At 35.7% G+C, this 19,202-nt stretch overlaps 9 protein-coding genes across 11 annotated transcripts; 3 read left to right on the forward strand and 6 right to left on the reverse strand.

The window, feature by feature from the left end:
* Positions 1-239: 239 nt before the first annotated feature.
* On the reverse strand, positions 240-2,157 carry LOC108563752 (piggyBac transposable element-derived protein 4-like). Its single transcript, XM_017922511.1, has one exon. It carries the CDS (start codon positions 1,842-1,844, stop codon positions 255-257), a length of 1,590 nt encoding a protein of 529 aa, XP_017778000.1. The 5' UTR covers positions 1,845-2,157; the 3' UTR covers positions 240-254.
* A 78-nt stretch (positions 2,158-2,235) lies between these two features.
* On the forward strand, positions 2,236-3,756 carry LOC108563753 (peroxisomal biogenesis factor 3). The gene is made up of 3 exons (XM_017922512.1): positions 2,236-2,705; positions 2,785-3,174; positions 3,233-3,756. The coding sequence occupies exons 1-3, from the start codon at positions 2,376-2,378 to the stop codon at positions 3,560-3,562; spliced, it is 1,050 nt and encodes a 349-aa protein (XP_017778001.1). The 5' UTR covers positions 2,236-2,375; the 3' UTR covers positions 3,563-3,756.
* A 68-nt stretch (positions 3,757-3,824) lies between these two features.
* On the reverse strand, positions 3,825-4,895 carry LOC108563754 (E3 ubiquitin-protein ligase E3D-like). The gene has a single exon (XM_017922514.1). The coding sequence runs from the start codon at positions 4,872-4,874 to the stop codon at positions 3,825-3,827; it is 1,050 nt and encodes a 349-aa protein (XP_017778003.1). The 5' UTR covers positions 4,875-4,895.
* On the reverse strand, positions 4,857-6,056 carry LOC108563755 (m7GpppX diphosphatase). Its single transcript, XM_017922515.1, has 4 exons — positions 5,678-6,056; positions 5,476-5,621; positions 5,196-5,420; positions 4,857-5,145 (listed from the first exon to the last, which is right to left on the reverse strand). Exons 1-4 carry the CDS (start codon positions 6,027-6,029, stop codon positions 4,876-4,878), a joined length of 993 nt encoding a protein of 330 aa, XP_017778004.1. The 5' UTR covers positions 6,030-6,056; the 3' UTR covers positions 4,857-4,875.
* A 236-nt stretch (positions 6,057-6,292) lies between these two features.
* LOC108563757 (E3 ubiquitin-protein ligase rnf146-like) lies at positions 6,293-7,218 on the reverse strand. The gene is made up of 4 exons (XM_017922517.1): positions 7,080-7,218; positions 6,786-7,025; positions 6,535-6,726; positions 6,293-6,478 (listed from the first exon to the last, which is right to left on the reverse strand). Exons 1-4 carry the CDS (start codon positions 7,123-7,125, stop codon positions 6,318-6,320), a joined length of 639 nt encoding a protein of 212 aa, XP_017778006.1. The 5' UTR covers positions 7,126-7,218; the 3' UTR covers positions 6,293-6,317.
* Positions 7,219-7,458: 240 nt separating this feature from the next.
* Positions 7,459-9,849, forward strand: LOC108563756 (probable cytosolic oligopeptidase A). The gene is made up of 2 exons (XM_017922516.1): positions 7,459-7,659; positions 7,715-9,849. Exons 1-2 carry the CDS (start codon positions 7,580-7,582, stop codon positions 9,789-9,791), a joined length of 2,157 nt encoding a protein of 718 aa, XP_017778005.1. The 5' UTR covers positions 7,459-7,579; the 3' UTR covers positions 9,792-9,849.
* A 1,108-nt stretch (positions 9,850-10,957) lies between these two features.
* On the reverse strand, positions 10,958-15,985 carry LOC108563781 (N-alpha-acetyltransferase 60). Of its 2 annotated transcripts, XM_017922562.1 has the most exons (6): positions 15,793-15,985; positions 15,308-15,740; positions 14,747-14,938; positions 11,615-11,926; positions 11,330-11,440; positions 10,958-11,247 (listed from the first exon to the last, which is right to left on the reverse strand). In XM_017922562.1, exons 2-6 carry the CDS (start codon positions 15,322-15,324, stop codon positions 11,118-11,120), a joined length of 762 nt encoding a protein of 253 aa, XP_017778051.1. In that variant the 5' UTR covers positions 15,325-15,740; positions 15,793-15,985; the 3' UTR covers positions 10,958-11,117. The 2 variants fall into 2 exon arrangements, with proteins under 2 accessions (XP_017778051.1, XP_017778050.1); XM_017922561.1 differs by having other exon boundaries at positions 15,308-15,985.
* A 438-nt stretch (positions 15,986-16,423) lies between these two features.
* On the forward strand, positions 16,424-18,445 carry LOC108563759 (diphosphomevalonate decarboxylase). Its single transcript, XM_017922521.1, has 7 exons — positions 16,424-16,567; positions 16,867-16,937; positions 17,054-17,168; positions 17,227-17,453; positions 17,508-17,903; positions 17,971-18,129; positions 18,193-18,445. Exons 1-7 carry the CDS (start codon positions 16,516-16,518, stop codon positions 18,334-18,336), a joined length of 1,164 nt encoding a protein of 387 aa, XP_017778010.1. The 5' UTR covers positions 16,424-16,515; the 3' UTR covers positions 18,337-18,445.
* LOC108563761 (ATP synthase subunit epsilon, mitochondrial) lies at positions 18,420-19,153 on the reverse strand. 2 transcript variants are annotated; one of them, XM_017922527.1, is made up of 4 exons: positions 19,020-19,153; positions 18,766-18,896; positions 18,663-18,682; positions 18,420-18,538 (listed from the first exon to the last, which is right to left on the reverse strand). In XM_017922527.1, exons 1-3 carry the CDS (start codon positions 19,046-19,048, stop codon positions 18,672-18,674), a joined length of 171 nt encoding a protein of 56 aa, XP_017778016.1. In that variant the 5' UTR covers positions 19,049-19,153; the 3' UTR covers positions 18,420-18,538; positions 18,663-18,671. The 2 variants fall into 2 exon arrangements, with proteins under 2 accessions (XP_017778016.1, XP_017778015.1); XM_017922526.1 differs by lacking the exon at positions 18,663-18,682.
* Positions 19,154-19,202: the final 49 nt, after the last annotated feature.

Genomic DNA, 19,202 nt, shown 5'->3' on the forward strand with positions numbered 1-19,202 from the left:
ATATAAATAAATTTTGTTTTATGGAATGGATTGTTTTGAATTTACCACCATAATAATTTTCACTCTTCTCTTATAGTTAATGAACAAATTGTAAAATTTATATTCGATTTGCCCCAACAAACGATTCAACTTTGATACAAGTTTTGATGAGTACACATTTTAAGATTTGAGGCCACATCCACTCTAAAGAGTAGTAGGAAATCACAAATATTTCTCTAGATAATTAAATATACATGTTCAAAAAATTAAAAACTTTATTCAAATTTAATAACATTTATAGTTTTATACTCATACATGGTATGGTATTTCTCAAAGCAATCGCCTATATGCAAGGCAGGTTTAGCCGCACACGTATTACAATAATATAATGATTCTCGTCTTCCACCTTTAATTTTTCTGTTGGAACATACCACACAGTCTTTACTTTTTCCTTCGTCATTTCGACGAATGAGATGTAAAAGTCCGTTCAGCCTTTCTGCCGTCCCGGAAGTCGATGGTTTGTTAATACTTCCGTCACGAAAATCTTCAACTAGTTGGTCTACCAGTCGACGTACGAATTTCAAGTGTGCCATTGGTTTCTTATCTTCTCTTTGCTGGGTTACTTTATATAAGATGTACGAATTTATTGCGCATATCTCCAATCCCCAAAAGAATAATTTTCGCCACCATTTTTGGGACTTTCGCATGAAGCAATATGTACTGACACAGTGGTCTGCTTTATCCACTCCATCCATGTATTTATTATGATTTATGACTACATTTGGCTGATTTATATTGACAATTTCTCCTTCTTGTGTTCTTCTATTGAAGGTTTTTCTAGTTGACGTTCCACAGGTACCGAGCTTCGTAACGTAACGTAACCGATCAGTGTAGATATGGTATCCTGCAGCTTCAGGATTCGATTGCAAGAAGTTTTCATAAAGCTGTAAAATGATTCTTCTACTTATTGGAAGGTCAGGTCTGACTAGTATTTCTGTAGTGAGACTGCCAAAATATGGCAAAATGCTCTGTATATAACCGACATTTGCATCTAGAAGAACGTACATTCGGATACCGCACTTCGTCGGTTTCTTTGGATTATACTTGATGAACGTCATTCTTCCATTGTACTTAACTACAGCCTCGTCCACTGACAACTGTTTCCCGGACACAAAATTTTCTCTGCACTTATTGTCGATATATTCTAAATAATAACTAATTTTCTGTTTCCGTGATGTTGCGTGTCTTGCATTTCGATTAACTTGAAGCATCCAAAATATTTGCAGAAATCTGTCTCTTCTGAATACTTCAGCGAAATACGGGATCCTCGAGTTATTTTCTGTCGACCAATATTCTTTCAAATTTGAAAGTGTTATCGTTCCCATGTTCAATACTACGCCGAGAAATGCAGACATTTCTTTTGTAGTAACGTCAGTCCACTTAAGCCATATAGAATGTTTCGATAAATGTTTCTCCGCTATCTTTTCATTTGCGTAGCCATTTGTTTCCTCAACTAATTTATTGATCAATTCGTCGGTAAAGAATAACTTGAAGAAGTCGATAGGCTCTGCACAGTTTGTACTTATCTGTGGACCAGGCATTCTCGATCCTGACGTAAAATCTATATTTCGCGTGTTTTCATCTTGAATTATAAGGTTTCTCCACACATTATCTATGTCTACATTCTCATTTTTCACTCTCACCTCATCCAACTCAACCTTCACCTCTCTATATTCTCCATCATTCGATATATTTCCACTGTTTGAAATATATTCATCATCATCTATTGTATCTGATTCTAAATAAAACTCATCATCACTGCTATCACTATCATCACAAATGTCATCTCTAGATCTTTTAGGCATTGTATTTAATATATATCTTATTTATTCAACCAATGTCTTAGTCTTATTTTGATATATCAAAAAAGTACGAAAGTATTAATCTAACTAATCGAGAAAAGAAAAGTATCTTCTGATGAGTTGCATATGTTTATGCATTAGATAATATGCACATCATAAAAATCTGAGTTTCTTTCGTAGAAAATCTTATATAATTCTTTCAACGATACAATCGTTTATGCGAATTGATGCCGGCACATACTCGCTAACGGCTGATATATATATATATTATACTATATAATGAATAAACAGATTATATTTAGGTTATGATGGTTTGTTTTGGTTTAAGCTTTTGAGGCAGAGCAATAGAGGCGCCACATGAATCTACAACCTTATGCCCTTTGATGTATGACAGTCAGAATCAGTCAGAATAATATTCAAAATACCGTTCAGCTGATTAGGCTGTGTCATTTGATGCGCGCTAGAAACTTATCAATTAATTTATGTGTATAGAAATCAGTGCGTGATTGCAGCAGCGTGTAAAGGTTAACCACAATGACTATATTCTCGAAAGTACGTGGATTTCTGAGCAGAAATCGAAACAAATTCCTGGTCGGCGGTGCGGTAATCGGTGGTACGGTGCTACTCACCAAGTATGCTCAGCAGAAATTGAAGGACTGGCAGGAGAAGGAGACCAGGGAATTCCTGGAGAGGACAAGGAAGCAGCAGCACTTCGAGAGCACAGAGATCACATGCAATCAAACGATATTGAGTCTGATCATGACAATGAATGAAGCACTGTCAGAGTGTGTAAACACTGAGGAAATAATCGCTTCACTCAGAGATAACCCGGACAACAAACTGGAACTTTGGGAGAAATTAAAAGTGAGTTTAAAAACAGCACATCTACTACTATTATCTTATCTTAACTGTTTTAATGCAATGCAAATGATTTTGATTTTAGGTGCTTGTTTTAACAAAAGCCAGTTGCTTGATTTATTTATCTGTGATGTTAGTGATTACATTGAGGATTCAGTTGAACGTATTGGGTGGTTATTTATTCATTGACCCAATGTCCATTCCATCTGAGGTGCAACAGAAATATCTGCATCTCTGCCACAATCTACTCGATACTGGTTTGAACAATATCTCCAGCCTCATTAAAACAGAGTACATCAAAATACTTGGTCCTATGGAACTGAAGAAGCAGCTTAAACTGAAAGACTTTGAAAACATCTTCTGGGCAATACAGACTGCTATTGCTACACATGCGAAGAATCCAATTAATCATCTTAATTATTTAGTTGTGGAAGATGGATTATACGATCCTCATGAGAGTGTTTTAAATGATATGGTAATAATAGAGGAATTCATTAAATTCTTGATAATCATTTCGATATTTTTCTTTTCAGATGAAAGCCACAGCAGATTTACTGGAAAGTGATGAAGTCAAAGCGTTGGCTGCACATTGCATAAATCGCGGATTCGTGCAGCTCTGCGACCAATTGGCAGATTACTATGGGAAGAATGATAGGATAAAGGAGGTTCCTGCAGATACCCCATTGAATGGGTTTGTGCATCCTGGAGATGTGCAAATGCCATTGGCCAAATTGATACCCATAATTAATGGTTTGACATCGAAAGGTTCAATGCCTGATAAGTTAATTCAGCAATTAATTTCAAATGATAAATTGAAAACTTTTGGAGAGAATATTTATGAATGTTTCAGTCATAGCAAGTGAGTTAGCTAGCATTTATTTTTAATTTATGGGGTGAGATACTAATCTAGTTTGATTAAGATTCATCAATTCTGTTGCTCACCCTAAAATATATTTAATATATATATAGCAATGTGTATTATATAAAGGAAAATCTTTTATATTTTTTTAAAAACAGGAATGGTATTTTTCTCTTGTTAATTTTAGATGAGATAAGTAGAAGGTGTCGTTGTTTTAATAAAAGTAATTGTTTTTTTTTTCTCTCGAAACAGTAGTATTTAATGACTTATTTTAAATAATCGTATAAACTCAAATAAGAAACATAAAAACCGTTCGAAATGTTAAATTCCGTAGGAATGTACTCGCCCATCTTACGAAGATGTTCCCCTATTGCTAGAAACATTGGTTTCGATACCGCCACATTTTGATTAATAGAATCATGTACCCAGTCGTCCTGCAATTCATCGTCGAATCTGTACAACACTTTGCAAACGTTTTTTTTCCCCTCTCCAACAATATGCACACTCAAGTTCTTCTCCAACACCCAAAGAAGCAAATAGTCGACTGTCGAATCATCCTTTTGCCAGTTGAGTGAGATCTTCAGAGAAGTCAACGGCAACTCGGCGAAGCATTCTTTAATTATAGCGAAGCAATCGCTCAGAGAGTCTGATGGTATTACGTTATCCTCATTTATTATATTCAGTGTGCTGAACCACAGTTTAGAAGTTTCTCTGTTAACGTAATCCCCCAACCATTCGTCACAATTGTTACAATACAAAATTTTGTTTCCCTTAATAGTTCCTTTAAATGAACTAGAGTTCACGTGAAAGAATGTTTTCGTATAGAAGAAATCCGTTGTGGATGGATTCAAATTGATATGAGTGTCTTCAGAGGCATGGCAATACCAATCATTGTGTTCAGAATGCATTGGCAAAGGCAAAATCCTTTTAAAGTTGCACTCGCCCAACGTTTTAAAACACTTTTTACAAAAAAAACGATACGGGACTTCTTTAATCAATTTACACTCATTCAATTTCACTTTCAAATTGGATAATTTGCTGGACAGTAATTCCGCTTTGAATCTTCGCATTGTACTTCTTTGCAGCATTGATCGGAATGAAATAAAGTTACGTTTTGCCACCAACGAACTCACTGCACTAACCAAGAACGAGTTATCGAGTTCAATGATTTCCTCTTCGTTATCAATCGTTATCTGCAGATAATCATCGTCAAACTTGAGTCTGCATTCTTGCGCTATGTCATTTTTAAGGATGATGAAAACGTTGACTGATTGCAGCCTAGGCCGAAATTCCATTAAAACACTCTGCAGCAACATCTTAATTTAAAATCCCCTTGCTTTTTAATATCTTGCAAAGGGTGCTGTTCTCCTGAACGACGAACGGCAGTGAGACTTTTTGATAGTAATCGGAGAGCAGCTCCAAATTGCTTATGACGTTTGAGAGTAGATGCGCTCTTTCAGTGTATATACCAGGAGCGTCGAATTGAAGGTAAGTGAAGTGCACATGCAGATGGTAAAATGAAGGCTGGTAATGTAAGTAAACGCGTAGTTGACTTGCTGGGATATTGTACTTTTCTTGGATTATGTTCTGAAAATTAAAGGGTAAATATTTTGACTATTCTGTGCTATCTTAGTTACCTGTCCAATGGTCTGGATATTCTTTAAGAGTGTCAAATGATCCTTGGATAAGTCTCTTAAGGACTTTATACCTCTTGTATGAACTAAAGCCAATATATGTAAAGTTTCAATAGTTTTACCATCCCATTTCATATCAGGCAGCAATACAAATCCATTACTTTCAGAATTATCTTCATAAATGATTCTTTCTACTTCCTTTTTGTGGTCAAGAATATTATATAGCCACTGTAATATTTTTTAAATTTAAGTAAAAAAAAATTGAACAATTAAAATAACTTACAGATAAATCAAACTGCTCTTCAATAATATGAGGTAAAATGATGTTCTTGTAAAGCTCTGGAGTTTCATCAACCATAAAACTTATGTTACCTGAATATTTGCTAATGTGCTTATCAGTGGCAGGATGAATTATTGTAGTCTTAATAGCTAAAACAATTGATATTGTCATTTAACATACACTCTTGTTTAACCCATAAACCTACGATTGTACTCTGGGAAGCATTCATAGTTTCCATAAATATCGTTTTGGAATATCTGCTTCAATTCGCTCTTCTCATTAAAGAATGCACCCTTCTCTTTCAGTTTTTCATCCTCAAAGGCAGTTTTCTCTAACAAAACAATTGCTGTGCCACTAAGACCATCAAAAGAGCCTTGCAAACATACCGACTTTCTGTTCGAATTGTTGTACAGGATTTTATCCAAAGAGAACGCCGAAAAGTTCTTCAGGTCTTTATGGACATTGGTTTCACCTTCCACCGATTCCTTCTCGATTTCAGTTTCAATTTTAGGTTTTTTACACACGGGCTCGGACTCGTTAGAGGACATGTTGCTCATGTTGCTGCTCTTCTTACTTTTAAACAAAAACAATGTAGCCAACGTTAGGAACACAATAAATGAAAATGCTAATTTCGATTTAAAAAATTAATATTTTATATATAGCACCATGGAAATACGCTAAACGAGATCAGGAACATCCAATTAGAATAAGCTTACATGATTATATAATTAATAGAATATATAAATAACTTTTGTAATAAAAGTTTTATAATTTAATATGAAAAAAAATAAATAAAAATAAATTCTTAAAAATTCTGAGCATTTGTTAAACAACAAACTAATACTTCAGGCATTTGCAACATCTTGGCTATCTGTTAAACAAACAGTAGGTTCTTGGGCTTGTTCCAAGTGTTCATCTCTGCTCATAGTAGGATTAATATCATTTGATTGTGTGCAATTCTGAGCTGAATTTTGATTACTCTCAGAAGTTCTTAATCCAGCAACTCCTAAATTTAAAATAAACAATAATCATCATTTAACAATAGATCATTATTCAAAATACCTTTTTTGTCAATAGAAGCCAAATCTCTTTTAATTTTCCTGCGTCTAGAAGGATCATTCCTCCTCAATTGGAGCATTGTCTCAAAGTCCATGACATAGAGGAAACCTGCTATAAGTAGTTCACAGGTCCTCTCCCCAGACTTGTAAGCTACTTCCAATTCCTTGCTTGTTCTCTCATCATATTGCCACCAACCTAGAAGGAATTAATATAATGCAAATATTTTACTTAGTAATAGTATTAGTAATACTTACCATTTCTTCCCTCATAATACCATTGATAACATCCCTCAAAAATGTCACTGTCACCTTCATTGACTTCACCCAACAAGTGTGGGTGTTTCACAAAGTTACGTGGAATCTCTTGTCTGCACATAGCACATTTCTTGCTCTGATTAGCAATGCCTTTGACACACAGAAAACAAAAGATGTGGCCGCAGGGCAGTTGCGCTGGGTGGACATAAGGTTGCAAGCAAACTGCACATTCTGAAACCTCTGTAATTCCATCAAATTAATTAATTGTCTTACATCACAACAAAATCATCTTACCTTTATCGTCCACAAAATTGTTGCTATCGGAACCAGCAGTAGCCATAGTAAATAATATAACTTAATAGAAACACAAACTTCGTGCAACAACAAAATTTTTAATTGAAAACAAAACTTTGACATTTAGTCACTTTTGTCATTTGAGGATTATTTATCAGTTGGCAAGAAAAAATATAGTTTTAAATTTTGTGTTTGATATTTAACTATGCAGATGGTGCTGTTTAGAGAAAAATATCTATTCAATTTAAAATTTCACTTATATGAAATTCTAATGTTACTTTAATGTCATATTGTTTAGTTATCAATGAGAATTTATATTTATAATTGTATTTTCATAAATTTGGTAAGTTCACTTTGACAATTCAGTAGTGGGAGAAAATTTAACCTACAATATAAAAGTACCGAAATAATATACACTGCATTTAACTATGATTTAAGTTATTTAAAAGTTGAAAGAAACGTGTTGCTACTAAAGTTAAAAGTTTTGTATTTACTGCGAAATGGCATTGTTACTGGGGCGAAGGTTGCTCAATAATAAGACTTTACTGAAAACTCAACGAAGACATGGATATATTGTGCTGTAAGTAAAATATTCTTAAGCTTAGATTTCTTTGCTAAAATAAATAATATTGCAGTGTGCCAGAAATAGGAGAAGACTTGCCAGACAAAAATCCTCTGGTGCAGGAAGATGGGTTACCACAATTTAATAAGGTCACAATAGAGAATTGCATGGCTGCAATTGGTCGACAAACATTAGATTTTGAGAATGATGTTAAGAATATTGAGAAAACCTTAGAGGATGGACCAGAGAAGGCTGATTTCTTTAAAGATATTATTGATCCTTTGGAGAAGATGGGGACAAGTTTGGATATGACCTGGGGTTTGTCGAAAACTTTATACTTGGGAAATAGTTCATTGATGCCAACAAAATCTTACCTTGCAATACATGATAGGGCTAAAAAGGCCAGAGCAACCAAATATAATAGTCCATTGATATACAGGGCTGCACAAAGCAATGTTAAGAAAGTGGAAGTTGGGAGTGAGGAGGAGAGGGTTGTGAGGAAGTTTGCACTTGAGGGAAAGCTTAATGGCATGAATTTGGATGGGGCTTACAGGGCTCAACTAGATTTGAATTTGAATAAAATGCTCATCGAGAGGCAGAAATTTAAAGTTAAAATTGACGCGATGACGAAAAAGTTTAATCACAGGGTTTCTGATTATGATTTCTACAAGGAATTGCCGAAGAGTCTGACGGATGCGATGCCCGGTGGTGCTCTCACGCTTAATCCTCACGTGGTGAACGGTTTCATGGAATACTGCCCGGAGCGCGAATGGAGATGGAACGTGTGGCAAGCTTTGGTCAGCAGAGGCTCCGGATATGGTGATAAGGAATTCGAGACGAGTACGCATATGGAGGAAATCAGGTACTTGAGGAGAGATCAGGCGAAGATCTTGGGTTTCAAGAATTACGCAGAGATCTCGATGGAAACTAAAATGGCAGGCAGCGTGAATAATGTTATGGATACCTTCGAGGCTCTGCTGAAGCAGGCCAAGGTAGCACAGGACAGGGAATTGGAGGAGATGCACGCGTTTGCTCTGAACAGAGGTTTCGAGGGGAGCAGGATCGAGTTGTGGGACTTTCAGTATTGGAGACGAAAGCAGTGCCGCAGTCTCTTCGAGTACGACGAGGAGAAGTTGAAGGAATATTTCCCGATGCCTAAGGTGTTGGACGGTTTGTTCGATCTTTGCGAGAATTTGTTTAACATCACAATCAAGCAACGACAGAACGTTCCTACATGGCACAAAGATGTTAAATACTATGATGTGTTCGAGACGCATAGTTCCGCCCCTGTTGCCGGTTTTTATTTCGATCCGTACGCACGTTCCGACGAGAAGATGCTCGGTGTACAGACCAACGGTTGGATGGTTGGTATTCAGAATCACAGCAGGATAGCCGAAACTAAGCCTCTCACCGCTCTGGTATTCAATTTCGAAGCACCCACAACCGAAGTACCTTCACTGCTGAGCATGAAGGACCTACAAGTGCTCTTCCACAAGTTCGGTCAAGCTTTGCAGCATCTGCTCAGTCGCACTACCTACTCAGAAGTGTCCGGTCTATCGAACGTCGAGTGGGATGCCGTCGACGTAAGCGGCCACTTCCTCTCCTCCTGGTTATACAATAAAGACACTTTGAGCAGGATCAGTTCGCATTACATGAGTGAGGACAAGCTGCCGGGACACACGCAGGATTCGTTGATCAAGGTGAGACAGCTCGGTGCGGGCACCGAACTATGCAAGGAACTTTACCTCTCCGCTCTCGATCTCGAGATCCATAGCAGCAAAGACTTTTGGTTGGACATCGTGAAGAGGCTGTGGCCGCAGTACCGCAGTTTTCCTCTCCTTAAGCACGACTCGCACGCGACCTCTTTCACGCAGATTTTTTACGAAGAATGGGCTGCAGCATATTACTCCCACACCTGGTCCAAAATGATTGCGGCCGATGTGTACAGTGCGTTCCACGAGGTCGAGGGTCAGGAGCAGGCGATCGCCGACGTCGGCAAGAGATTCAGAGACACGTTCCTGGCCTCAGGAGGCGGTTGCCATCCCAACCAAGTCTTTAGGAATTTCCGGGGTCGTGACCCCTCGCCAAAAGCACTGCTCGCAGCACTAGGCTTAAAGGATAAAACCAATTCCATCAAGGAAATTGAATGATTGTTTAGATTAATTATGTTCTAGTGATTGTAAATATTAATTATTAAAGTTTTCGAAATAAAACTTTTTTTTATTCGGATTTCCTTCAACTGAATTTTACAAGTTTTTCAAGAAGATTCTTGTCATCATATTATTGTATTTTTTTCTGATTATATACCAGTAAATAAAAACAAAATAAGAATGTATTTGGTTTATTTGCATCTTCATATAATATATATATATATAATATAATTTCCTATTATTATATATACAAAAGAAAAGAAAAACAGGTACGTATATAATATATATTCCTTTGATTAAATGAAAACAATGATTGATAAATAATGATCGAATAGAAAAAGCATCGAGAAGTGTCTGACTCTTATTTTCATTTTCGAAACGTAGAAAATAATCAACTTAAATATAACATATTTTGGCGTCTCACTTCGAGAAGAAATCACAATTCAAACTCGTATTTGAAAAAAAAAAGAACTGTAAACTTGTCTAACTGATATTTTAAGAATTATTACTATAACAAATATATAAATTGCTAATAAAATTATTACATAATCACTTTAAATCTTTAATTGTATAAGTCATTTAAAATAAATAAACAGAGAGAACAAAGAAATTAGTACTTGTCAAAATATTAATAACATCCAGAGATCACAGCTTCAATTTTTCAACACGAGTTTCAATCGTGATTACTTTCGAAACACAATAATAAATGTTTAATAAATAAAACATAGCCCCCCAATTGTACTGTACAATATTACGAGATGCGAGAATCGTTTGAACATGTGCGACGAGCGTATCGAATTCATCGCACATTGTTTTCAATCATTGGTGTGGTCGCATCTCTCCTATTTTCCGTTTCTGATGTTATCCGTAAACGAACACATAAAATTGACTAACGAGGAAAAACAAGTTGAATATTCCTATTTCTTTCTAGACTTTGTACGTTAGGAAACCTTTTACGCGGTAATAAAATATAAAATAAATTAAACAGAAAAAATATTAAATAATAATAATATATCAATTTAACACTATGTATATATATGTTTATGAGTATATAAGTATATATACTATATAACAAATACTTTTCTTCAATCAAAAGTTAATAAAGTATAATCAAATGATCATAAAATTTAATCTTTATGAATATGTTTCTTGACAGTGGTTTGTTATTTTGTTTTGTTGTTGTTCTCTTTGCTTTAGGGGAGTTTGTAGGAGGAGGTAAGGCTTACAGATATCTCGTAGAGTTGCCATGATTTCGCTGATTGTTTGTCTTTTAGCCCGGACTAGTAGAGGTGTGTGCATTCGTGTTGGACAGCCGCCGCCGGTCTTTCAATGCTCCGAGTGTTCCTGTTCCTCGTTGGCGACGGACCAGTAAAAGAATCTGCTGAAAGAGTTCAGGATCCAGGGGAATATGCCGCCGCCCCTGACCACCGTCTTGCACACGAATTTCACGTAATCAGTACGTTCTGCCGTTAAGGAAAAATAACAGCCAGAGCAGGAAGAGGAACGCGAACGGAACCAGAAATTGCTTAAAAGGATATACGAAGGTCCACGGGGGATGGCCGCCGTTTATGTAGAGCACGTACGTGAAGCCGTCCTTGCATCTCCCCTTGATCGAGTAATAGTATGGCAAGAAACAGTGCAGTTTGAATCTACAATAATACAACACATTTGCAATTAGTAAAAGTACTGAATAACCAGGCCCCAAGAAACAAAACAAGTTGGTTCAGATGCCGTAAAGTGTTTTTCTCAATCAGTGAAACGGCCTTCGCGAAACACTGAGTAATAGTAATTATCTAAAGGAAACATGAGATGCAGGTGCTCACTTTCGACTCTCGTAGAACATGATGGCTGCCGAGTTTGTAGTCAACACATGCAGGAATACAGCCTTGATGCGCTTCTTCTCGTTGGTTGTCAGATACTTAATCAGCGAATCCAGCAACAAAGAGGCGATCCCATTTCTTCGATACTCCTTGTCCACGCCCAACGATAGGATGTAACCGACGTCGCATGACTTGATGAACGACTTGGCCAGTATCCCTGTGTCCTCAGTATTCAGAGAGGCATAGGGTTTGATTTCGGCGACGATCAGTCCGATGATTACATGATTGTAGACGGCGGCCAGCGCGTAAAACCTACTGCAAATTTACACAAAATGTTTACTTTTCATTTCATCTGGTAATGCAGGACGCATCTCATTACGGGAGAAAACAAATACCAATTATACCTCTCCGTCATAAAAAAAAAACTCAATATGTTATCGTAGTCTATTTTACTTATTTGTTTTCTTTACAAAAAGCTATTTCAGTAGTCACTTTGAACAACGACCTATAGTGCAAAAGCAAATCTACATTTATGCATTTATTGGCATATTTTACTTGAATAAAGCATACATTCTCATAAAAATCCTACTAATTTGCATTAAAAAGCAGTTAAAAGTCTAAAGATTGCAAAAAAAAAAAATCAATAATTTTTAATTAGCTTCAACTTGAAAACACTCAATAATATTTGTGTAGACATATCAGTAATGAAATAATTGATTGCAATAACTTTATGGTTCTCTTGCTTCTATATTTACCAAATACTCATACGAAGTATTTTATATACAAACATAAAAGACTATTATATAATACAATTTTAAATTGTAGAAACAAAATTCAAAGCGGAGATTGAAAAATTGCTTAATAGCAATATTTTGTTACGTTTAATGCTCAACGAATCCAAATGAAATGCAAATATAAAAGTTGTAAATTCTTGACAATTTTAGAACATTATCCAACACGAAAACAAAAAGAGTTTTAAAATAGATCAACAAGCGACTTTGGTCGTTCAGCGATATTCAGTTCCTTTGTATCGTCTTTGATACAGATCAGCTTACACACAAGATGCTAATGAAAGATATGATTTCACAAACTACTTGACGTATATTAAAGTTTTCCCATTCACAAGTTATGCTAAATCATAATACATAGATAAGATAATGTGTGCATAAAAAATGATTATGCAAACAAATTTAGAATGTAAGCTGTTCCTGCTTTTCGAAATAGAAGCATACGTCCATCGATAATTACATTTCAGTTAAGTGAAATGAAGCCAATTTTAAGCTACAAATTAATAACGTGATTTTAGTAGCTGCAATAAATGCATCCGTTCATATTAATCTTCACGCACGACTTTGCGACATTAATTAAGTTTTCGATTAAATGATGCATATGTTTGCAACAATATCATAAACTCTTTAATAAGATCATTAATAAAACGCTTAAACTGTGATTACACAGATTGGTGCAATTATAATTGTAAATAGAAATAGACATTAATTGAAGTTAATACTAGGCATGTGTTTTCTTTTGATTCTTGACATCTTATTTACTACATCTTTATCAAAGTAATTTACTACAACTTCACTACAAAGCATATAAATTGCATTAGTAAAGGTACATGTTGATCTGTAAATGTAACCAGAAATAAACGAGAATTAATGTAAATAATAGCCATGTGTTTTCTACTGTTCAACATAATCACAACAGACCCAGAGTGGTTTATGGAGTAGACAGGCTTAGTCGAACCATTGAAATGTAGTTATTCTTGTTACACAAAACAGACAATTGGAATGGGACAAAGACTTAATGGAGTTTGCGCCGATTATATTTACATGCGGCATATTTAAGTTTACTATCGTTTATATTGACACAAATAAACTTCTGATTATTCAATTCGTTCTTGGAATTCCTTTATAAACACTGAATTATATATTAAAGCTATTACATAATTGGTTAAATCTACTGATATAATATTATTCTAATCTAAAACGAGTTGCGGTTTTACTATTTCATTTACTAATAAACACACTGTTTGAATTATAAGAAAATATTGGAAAAACCAAAGACTAAAAGCAAACTTCGGTGATTTGCTTTACAAATATTTAAGTTTGTATGTATAGTGACGTTATGTAATCAAGAAATAAATATACTTGGCCGAGAGCTGATAAACGGTTCAAATAAAACATGTTTTAGTTGAAATCCATTTGATTTTAAAAATATTAAATATTTATGCTTACAAATTAATATTAGCTTTAAACGTAATCTAATAAGACATTTAAATTTAGTTACTAAGTCTTCGCAACTGAAAGACACGAATTCCTCGGTATTTATAGGTTTCCTTAATGATACAATAAGATGTTAAAACGAATGAATCAGATGGTTATAATACAATAACAGTTTTTACTGTAATACAAGTCAGCAGAACAAATCTTCGTTTAATTGTAGACAGAAGACATATAAATCAATATTTACTTTGAAACGTGTCACTCTCCGAGAAGACAAGACATATAATGAATACGAATAGGAGTAATATGAAGGTATAACTTTTATAATGGTTAAAATTTCTCCGAACTCGTAGCGTCAAGATATTCTTTATGTTTTCTAATTTGAATTGAATTTATGCGAATGGATCATTTATGTTAATGGAGATAGTTTTTACACTCTAGTCTTTCAAAATATTACTGACAATTTGATAGAATGATTCAAATGTACGTTTTTTGTATTAGCTAAAAAATATATTTGTCATTTCAATATATCTTTTCATCCATAATTTCATTTTGATATTGTTAATTTGAATTCTACTATGCTCACATTTATTTTATTTATTACCATCATTATTACCGAAATGCTAATTGTAAATTTGATACAATATATGATTTTAATATAGTAGTTGTTCAAAGCTTGATTTTGTTGTTTTGGCTCGTTTTTGATAGATTTTTGTATTGGTACTGGTCATATTAGTGCATTCGTATCGGTTATTGGTAGAGTTCAAAATAATTAGCCCTTAATGAATATAAATGAAGTGGCCAATCGTAGAGGTTGATTGGAACGCAAGCTCCTCCCAGTAGGTGGGAGTTACCTGTCGCGATGAATGGCGAATGTCATCGGATAGGCGAAAAACGTGGGGTTTTGTACCTGGTGCTGGACGTGATTTCTTCGTACCACGAGAGCGGGTACTCTATGGGGAACCAATCCTGACAGAGTGCCCGCACCTCATCGAGATCGTTCGGACACAGGAACCGCAGCTGGACGTCGGCCAAGGAGTACAGAGGCACACGACCATTTCCGACAAAATGCTCGACGGAATCTCTGCCATTATTTTGATACCTGTAACAGACGAGGAAACGCACACACGGGTTCTTATCTAAACGTCGGTTACTATAATCGATATGTTTACTTGGTAACTTGAAGCCGGACTTTATAAATAGGCGGAGGAACATGACTGACAAATATTTAAACTCGAAGATACCCAAGGCATACTACGTACGCATCCAGATAGGACGAGAAGATAAGATTGGTTCAATTAGGGCCAATTTATTTTAAGTGCACTCATCGACTTGATATTATTATCATCATTTCGATGAAGCGAAGGAACGGATAGGGAAGGAACACGCCGTTGGTGACGTGTGACGGAAGAAACTTCGTGCGAAGAGCAACGAGGTCGGGGTGCAAAGGGTTTCACCACGGGAAACTCACCAGCTGAATCCGGCCATAGGTGTCGGGGCTCCTCCTACTTTGGGCTTTTCCGCAATTCGATCACAACTTTCTTGATAGAGTTAATTCAACTTTGCTGCTTATTTGTTTTTCTATTATTACTATACTATATCTCTCCCTCTTCTCTACTCTTTTGTTTGTTTGTTTTTATTTTACTCTTCTTATTATTCCTCCTCCTCACCTCTCTTCCTGGATCAACGACTTCCGAATTTTGGGATACTTGAGTGCTGGAGTTGTATCCTGCTTCTGTTCACAGCATCGCGAAGTGCTAGATCGTCCCGGCGCCCCGCGATTTCAAAATCAAAAACGCTGCACACGAAATCGCCGACGATCACGTTGTGTTGCACCCATTTGCCCCGTCGTCTACGCAACAACTAAACTCGATTCCATTCGGCCGACCATTCCATTGTTTTATCTATGCACATACACAAACAAATTATTTGTACATACACTATCTCCCCACTCACATAATCACTGCTGGTTTCCACTGGCCACCCCCGCAAGACTTATCAACCTTTATGACAGCTGTCAAAATAAATGTAAAATTGTGAGTTTCTCCTGGAAAATTCCATTTATCATCCCCAATCTCACACTTTTAGATTATAAAATCTTTGACAACATATTTTACCCAAAAGATTATCAATTAATCGTCCCGATCATCAAAACTTAAACATGCGGTTTTCGTGTCTTTCTATTGGGAACATTGCCATTGACTTTTCAAACTCGATTAAAAGATGTAACAAGTCGATTCAAAAAAGCTGCATTATTTTTAATAGCAACTACGAATATCATAGTGTATATATAGCAATATAGATCTGTTCCTATTCGATGGATTATATAAGAAATATCAATAAGAAAATATTAAAGTAATTAAATCTATTATTCGTACCAACTTAAATTCATAATTAACATTTTATAACTGTGCAAAAGTAATTAATAATCTATAATAATTACATTTTTAAATCAATAAATTAGGAACGTTGTGATCACTTAATCATAAATTAGAATATAAATTTAGCTTATTGCTTTTAGTGTTTGTTTTCATATTGGGAACATTGGAAATTGTGTTTGAGAGTGGGGGCAATCCATTTAAAGTAAATACCCAAACAATTAGTTTTAACCCAAATTCCAATTGGAATTTAAGGCCTCTTAACAGTTATAAACACTACGTTGAATTCGCTAAGAAAATCATGAAAGTTGTAACCTGCATAGCACCTGTGAACATAGCAGTGATTAAATATTGTAAGTAAACAAGTTTTTAAAATTACCTTTAATTAATTTATTACTAATCTTGTTTTCATTAAAAATATGTATCAACATGTATTCAAATTAAACAAGTTTTAAGAGTTTATTCAAAGGTAAGCTTTTTTCATAATGTTAGCAACAACAATTAATGTTAATAATAAAACAACAAATTGATGATCAAGATCAAGAAAATTGTATGCTGTTAGGAGTCTGGGTTGAAAGGTTAACTAGGCTTATTGTCAAACAAATGTAGTTTTTCTATGACAGATACATAATTCATAATGTATTTTTTTCAGGGGGCAAAAGAGATGAAGATCTTATACTGCCAATCAATGATTCAATCAGTGCCACATTGTCAATGGATCATGTAAGCTATTGCTAATGCCTTTTACATGTTTAGAGGTTTTATGATAATTTGAAATTTTTCTAATTTGTTTTTGTCTCTCAAAATAAGAAATGATTGAAAGTTGTTATTTATTTTAGATGTGTGCGAAAACGACGATTATGTGCAGTCCGGATTTCGAAGACAGTAAGTTCTGGTTAAACGGAGTCGAGCAAAGTCTGGAGAGCAAGCGGCTAGTTAACTGTTTACAAGAAAGTATGTCAATAGACGTTTGCATGTTGCTTTCCTTTAATTGACCTTTGTTCCGTGTTAGTTAAAAGATTGGCGAGCGCCGAACCAAGCAATGCAGAGATGTTGAGGTGGAATATCAGAATATGTTCTGAGAATAATTTCCCCACTGCAGCAGGTTTGGCTTCTTCGGCCGCCGGCTACGCCTGTCTGGTGACGGCTTTGGCTAATTTGTATGGAGTGAAGACGGACCTAAGCGCTTTGGCACGGAGAGGATCGGGAAGCGCCTGCAGGAGTATTTACGGAGGATGGGTAACATCTACAGTTTATTTACTTTGCTTTGTTTAACTTTTCTTTTTCGCGAAGGTTCAATGGCATATGGGTTGCAATCCGGATGGGTCCGATTCTATAGCCAGGGTGATCGAACCGTCCATCCATTGGCCCGAGATGAGAATATTGGTTCTTGTCGTGAACGATGCTAGGAAGAAGTACAGCTCGACCACCGGAATGAACCGAAGTGTCGCCACATCCGACTTGATCAAACATAGGGCTTGTAACGTTGTCCCGAAACGTGTGACAGAAATGAGGGAGGCCATCAAGACCAAGGATTTCAATAAGTTTGCTGAGATCACCATGAAAGACTCGAATCAGTTTCATGCAATCGCCTTGGACACGCATCCTCCATGCGTCTATATGAATGACACATCACATGCCATCAGCGATATGATCCACGCTTATAACGAGCACAAAGGAGTGAATAAGGTAGTTAAAACGCTCTAAATTAGGTTTTGACGTAAAAGATATATTAACTTACAAGTTGTTTCTTCAGGTCGCTTACACTTTCGACGCAGGTCCAAACGCCTGTCTGTATTTACTCGAATCCGAAGTAGCTGAAGTACTCTCGCTGATAAACGAGTGCTTTCCATCCACAGTAGCCAAATCCGATTATCTAAGAGGAATACCATTAAATATTGAGAAATCATCAGATGTAGCTAACGAATCCTATGCGTCTCATAAGTAACTCAGCATTGAATATTCTATATTTTTTTAGGACTTAAAATTCGCAATGAATCTGCAAGTGAATGAACCAAATCTACTGAAGTACATTATTTACACCAAAGTGGGTGAAGGAGCTCAAGTGCTTGATGGGGACCATTTGTTAACAATGGTTGGACTACCAAAGAACACAATTTAAAATTATTTTTATATGTGAAGGTGCAATGGTTTTAGATTGGAGAAAATGATGGGAAAATTGAGGTGCTTAAGAATTAACTTATATACATTTTTTAAATTATTATTATTAATCAATTTGTTTTAAATCAATCCTACACATCCATCTTTCCCTTCCTTTGCATCCTTCCAACTAAAGATTTAAGAGGACTTTGGTTTTGGGAGTTCTGCAAACACAGATATTAAATTAGAAAATTTATCTAAACAGTATTCATGAAAAATAAAAGACAAGATGCAATAAAACCAAACACCTTAAAGTATAAAAACCACTCAAGCAGTCAAACAACTTACGAAAGACAATTATTGTCGACCTATAAGTTGAGCAGAAGAAAGAAAAATATATATATATAATAAGTATATATATTCTAATAGTGAAGTGTTTCAGGTTACTCACTCTGTGATTTGCCATCGATCCATGGGGTAAACTTGATTTGGGAGGCTTCACGCTTCATGGCTTCAACTTTGAAATCTGGCTTCAGAGCTTGCCTCAACAGGCGAGCTGCGATGGTGGAATAGTTGATGTAGCTGATGAATAAAGTGTATATTAGTGAAACCTTATCTTCTGGTGATTATGTAAAATCAATTTTCTTCCCATAACCTAATTTTGGGATCGAATCATATTGCTTTAAGATGTTTGGAGGGACTTACTTAAGACCAGCGGCTCTCCAGGCAGTCATGATGATTGAGATTGTTGAAAATTTGGAATAGAAGTAAAAAGATCGAAGTGACCAAATCGAACCGTCTTTTGTTCCTGACAAATTCGTCCAATTGGAAAAATCTCAAAAGTTACATCACTATCCGCAGGTTCGACTCATGCGCCTCAACCATAAA

Source organism: Nicrophorus vespilloides, unplaced genomic scaffold, assembly GCF_001412225.1.
Source record: "Nicrophorus vespilloides isolate i.1.1-1 unplaced genomic scaffold, Nicve_v1.0, whole genome shotgun sequence".
Classification (NCBI taxonomy): Eukaryota; Metazoa; Arthropoda; class Insecta; order Coleoptera; family Silphidae; genus Nicrophorus; species Nicrophorus vespilloides.

Bases quoted from the DNA above. Each gene is read 5' to 3' on its own strand.
- LOC108563752 (XM_017922511.1), bottom strand. From the start codon at position 1,844: ATGCCTAAAAGATCTAGAGATGACATTTGTGATGATAGTGATAGCAGT.
- LOC108563753 (XM_017922512.1), top strand. From the start codon at position 2,376: ATGACTATATTCTCGAAAGTACGTGGATTTCTGAGCAGAAATCGAAAC. The intron at 2,706-2,784 runs GTGAGTTTAAAA...TTTTGATTTTAG, and splicing joins AACTTTGGGAGAAATTAAAA to GTGCTTGTTTTAACAAAAGC. The intron at 3,175-3,232 runs GTAATAATAGAG...TTTTCTTTTCAG, and splicing joins AGAGTGTTTTAAATGATATG to ATGAAAGCCACAGCAGATTT.
- LOC108563754 (XM_017922514.1), bottom strand. From the start codon at position 4,874: ATGTTGCTGCAGAGTGTTTTAATGGAATTTCGGCCTAGGCTGCAATCA.
- LOC108563755 (XM_017922515.1), bottom strand. From the start codon at position 6,029: ATGAGCAACATGTCCTCTAACGAGTCCGAGCCCGTGTGTAAAAAACCT. The intron at 5,421-5,475 runs GTAAGTTATTTT...AAAATATTACAG, and splicing joins AAGAGCAGTTTGATTTATCT to TGGCTATATAATATTCTTGA. The intron at 5,146-5,195 runs GTAACTAAGATA...TTTAATTTTCAG, and splicing joins ATATCCAGACCATTGGACAG to AACATAATCCAAGAAAAGTA.
- LOC108563757 (XM_017922517.1), bottom strand. From the start codon at position 7,125: ATGGCTACTGCTGGTTCCGATAGCAACAATTTTGTGGACGATAAAG. The intron at 7,026-7,079 runs GTAAGATGATTT...ATGGAATTACAG, and splicing joins CAATTTTGTGGACGATAAAG to AGGTTTCAGAATGTGCAGTT. The intron at 6,727-6,785 runs GTAAGTATTACT...AATTCCTTCTAG, and splicing joins GTATTATGAGGGAAGAAATG to GTTGGTGGCAATATGATGAG.
- LOC108563756 (XM_017922516.1), top strand. From the start codon at position 7,580: ATGGCATTGTTACTGGGGCGAAGGTTGCTCAATAATAAGACTTTACTG. The intron at 7,660-7,714 runs GTAAGTAAAATA...ATAATATTGCAG, and splicing joins AGACATGGATATATTGTGCT to TGTGCCAGAAATAGGAGAAG.
- LOC108563781 (XM_017922562.1), bottom strand. The intron at 11,927-14,746 runs GTACAAAACCCC...GTAAATTTGCAG, and splicing joins GAAATCACGTCCAGCACCAG to TAGGTTTTACGCGCTGGCCG. The intron at 11,248-11,329 runs ATATCCTTTTAA...GGCAGAACGTAC, and splicing joins CATCCCCCGTGGACCTTCGT to TGATTACGTGAAATTCGTGT.
- LOC108563759 (XM_017922521.1), top strand. From the start codon at position 16,516: ATGAAAGTTGTAACCTGCATAGCACCTGTGAACATAGCAGTGATTAAA. The intron at 16,938-17,053 runs GTAAGCTATTGC...TATTTATTTTAG, and splicing joins CCACATTGTCAATGGATCAT to ATGTGTGCGAAAACGACGAT. The intron at 17,454-17,507 runs GTAACATCTACA...TTTTTCGCGAAG, and splicing joins GGAGTATTTACGGAGGATGG to GTTCAATGGCATATGGGTTG.
- LOC108563761 (XM_017922526.1), bottom strand. From the start codon at position 19,048: ATGACTGCCTGGAGAGCCGCTGGTCTTAA. The intron at 18,897-19,019 runs GTAAGTCCCTCC...TTTATTCATCAG, and splicing joins TGGAGAGCCGCTGGTCTTAA to CTACATCAACTATTCCACCA. The intron at 18,539-18,765 runs GTGAGTAACCTG...CTGTGTTTGCAG, and splicing joins GATCGATGGCAAATCACAGA to AACTCCCAAAACCAAAGTCC.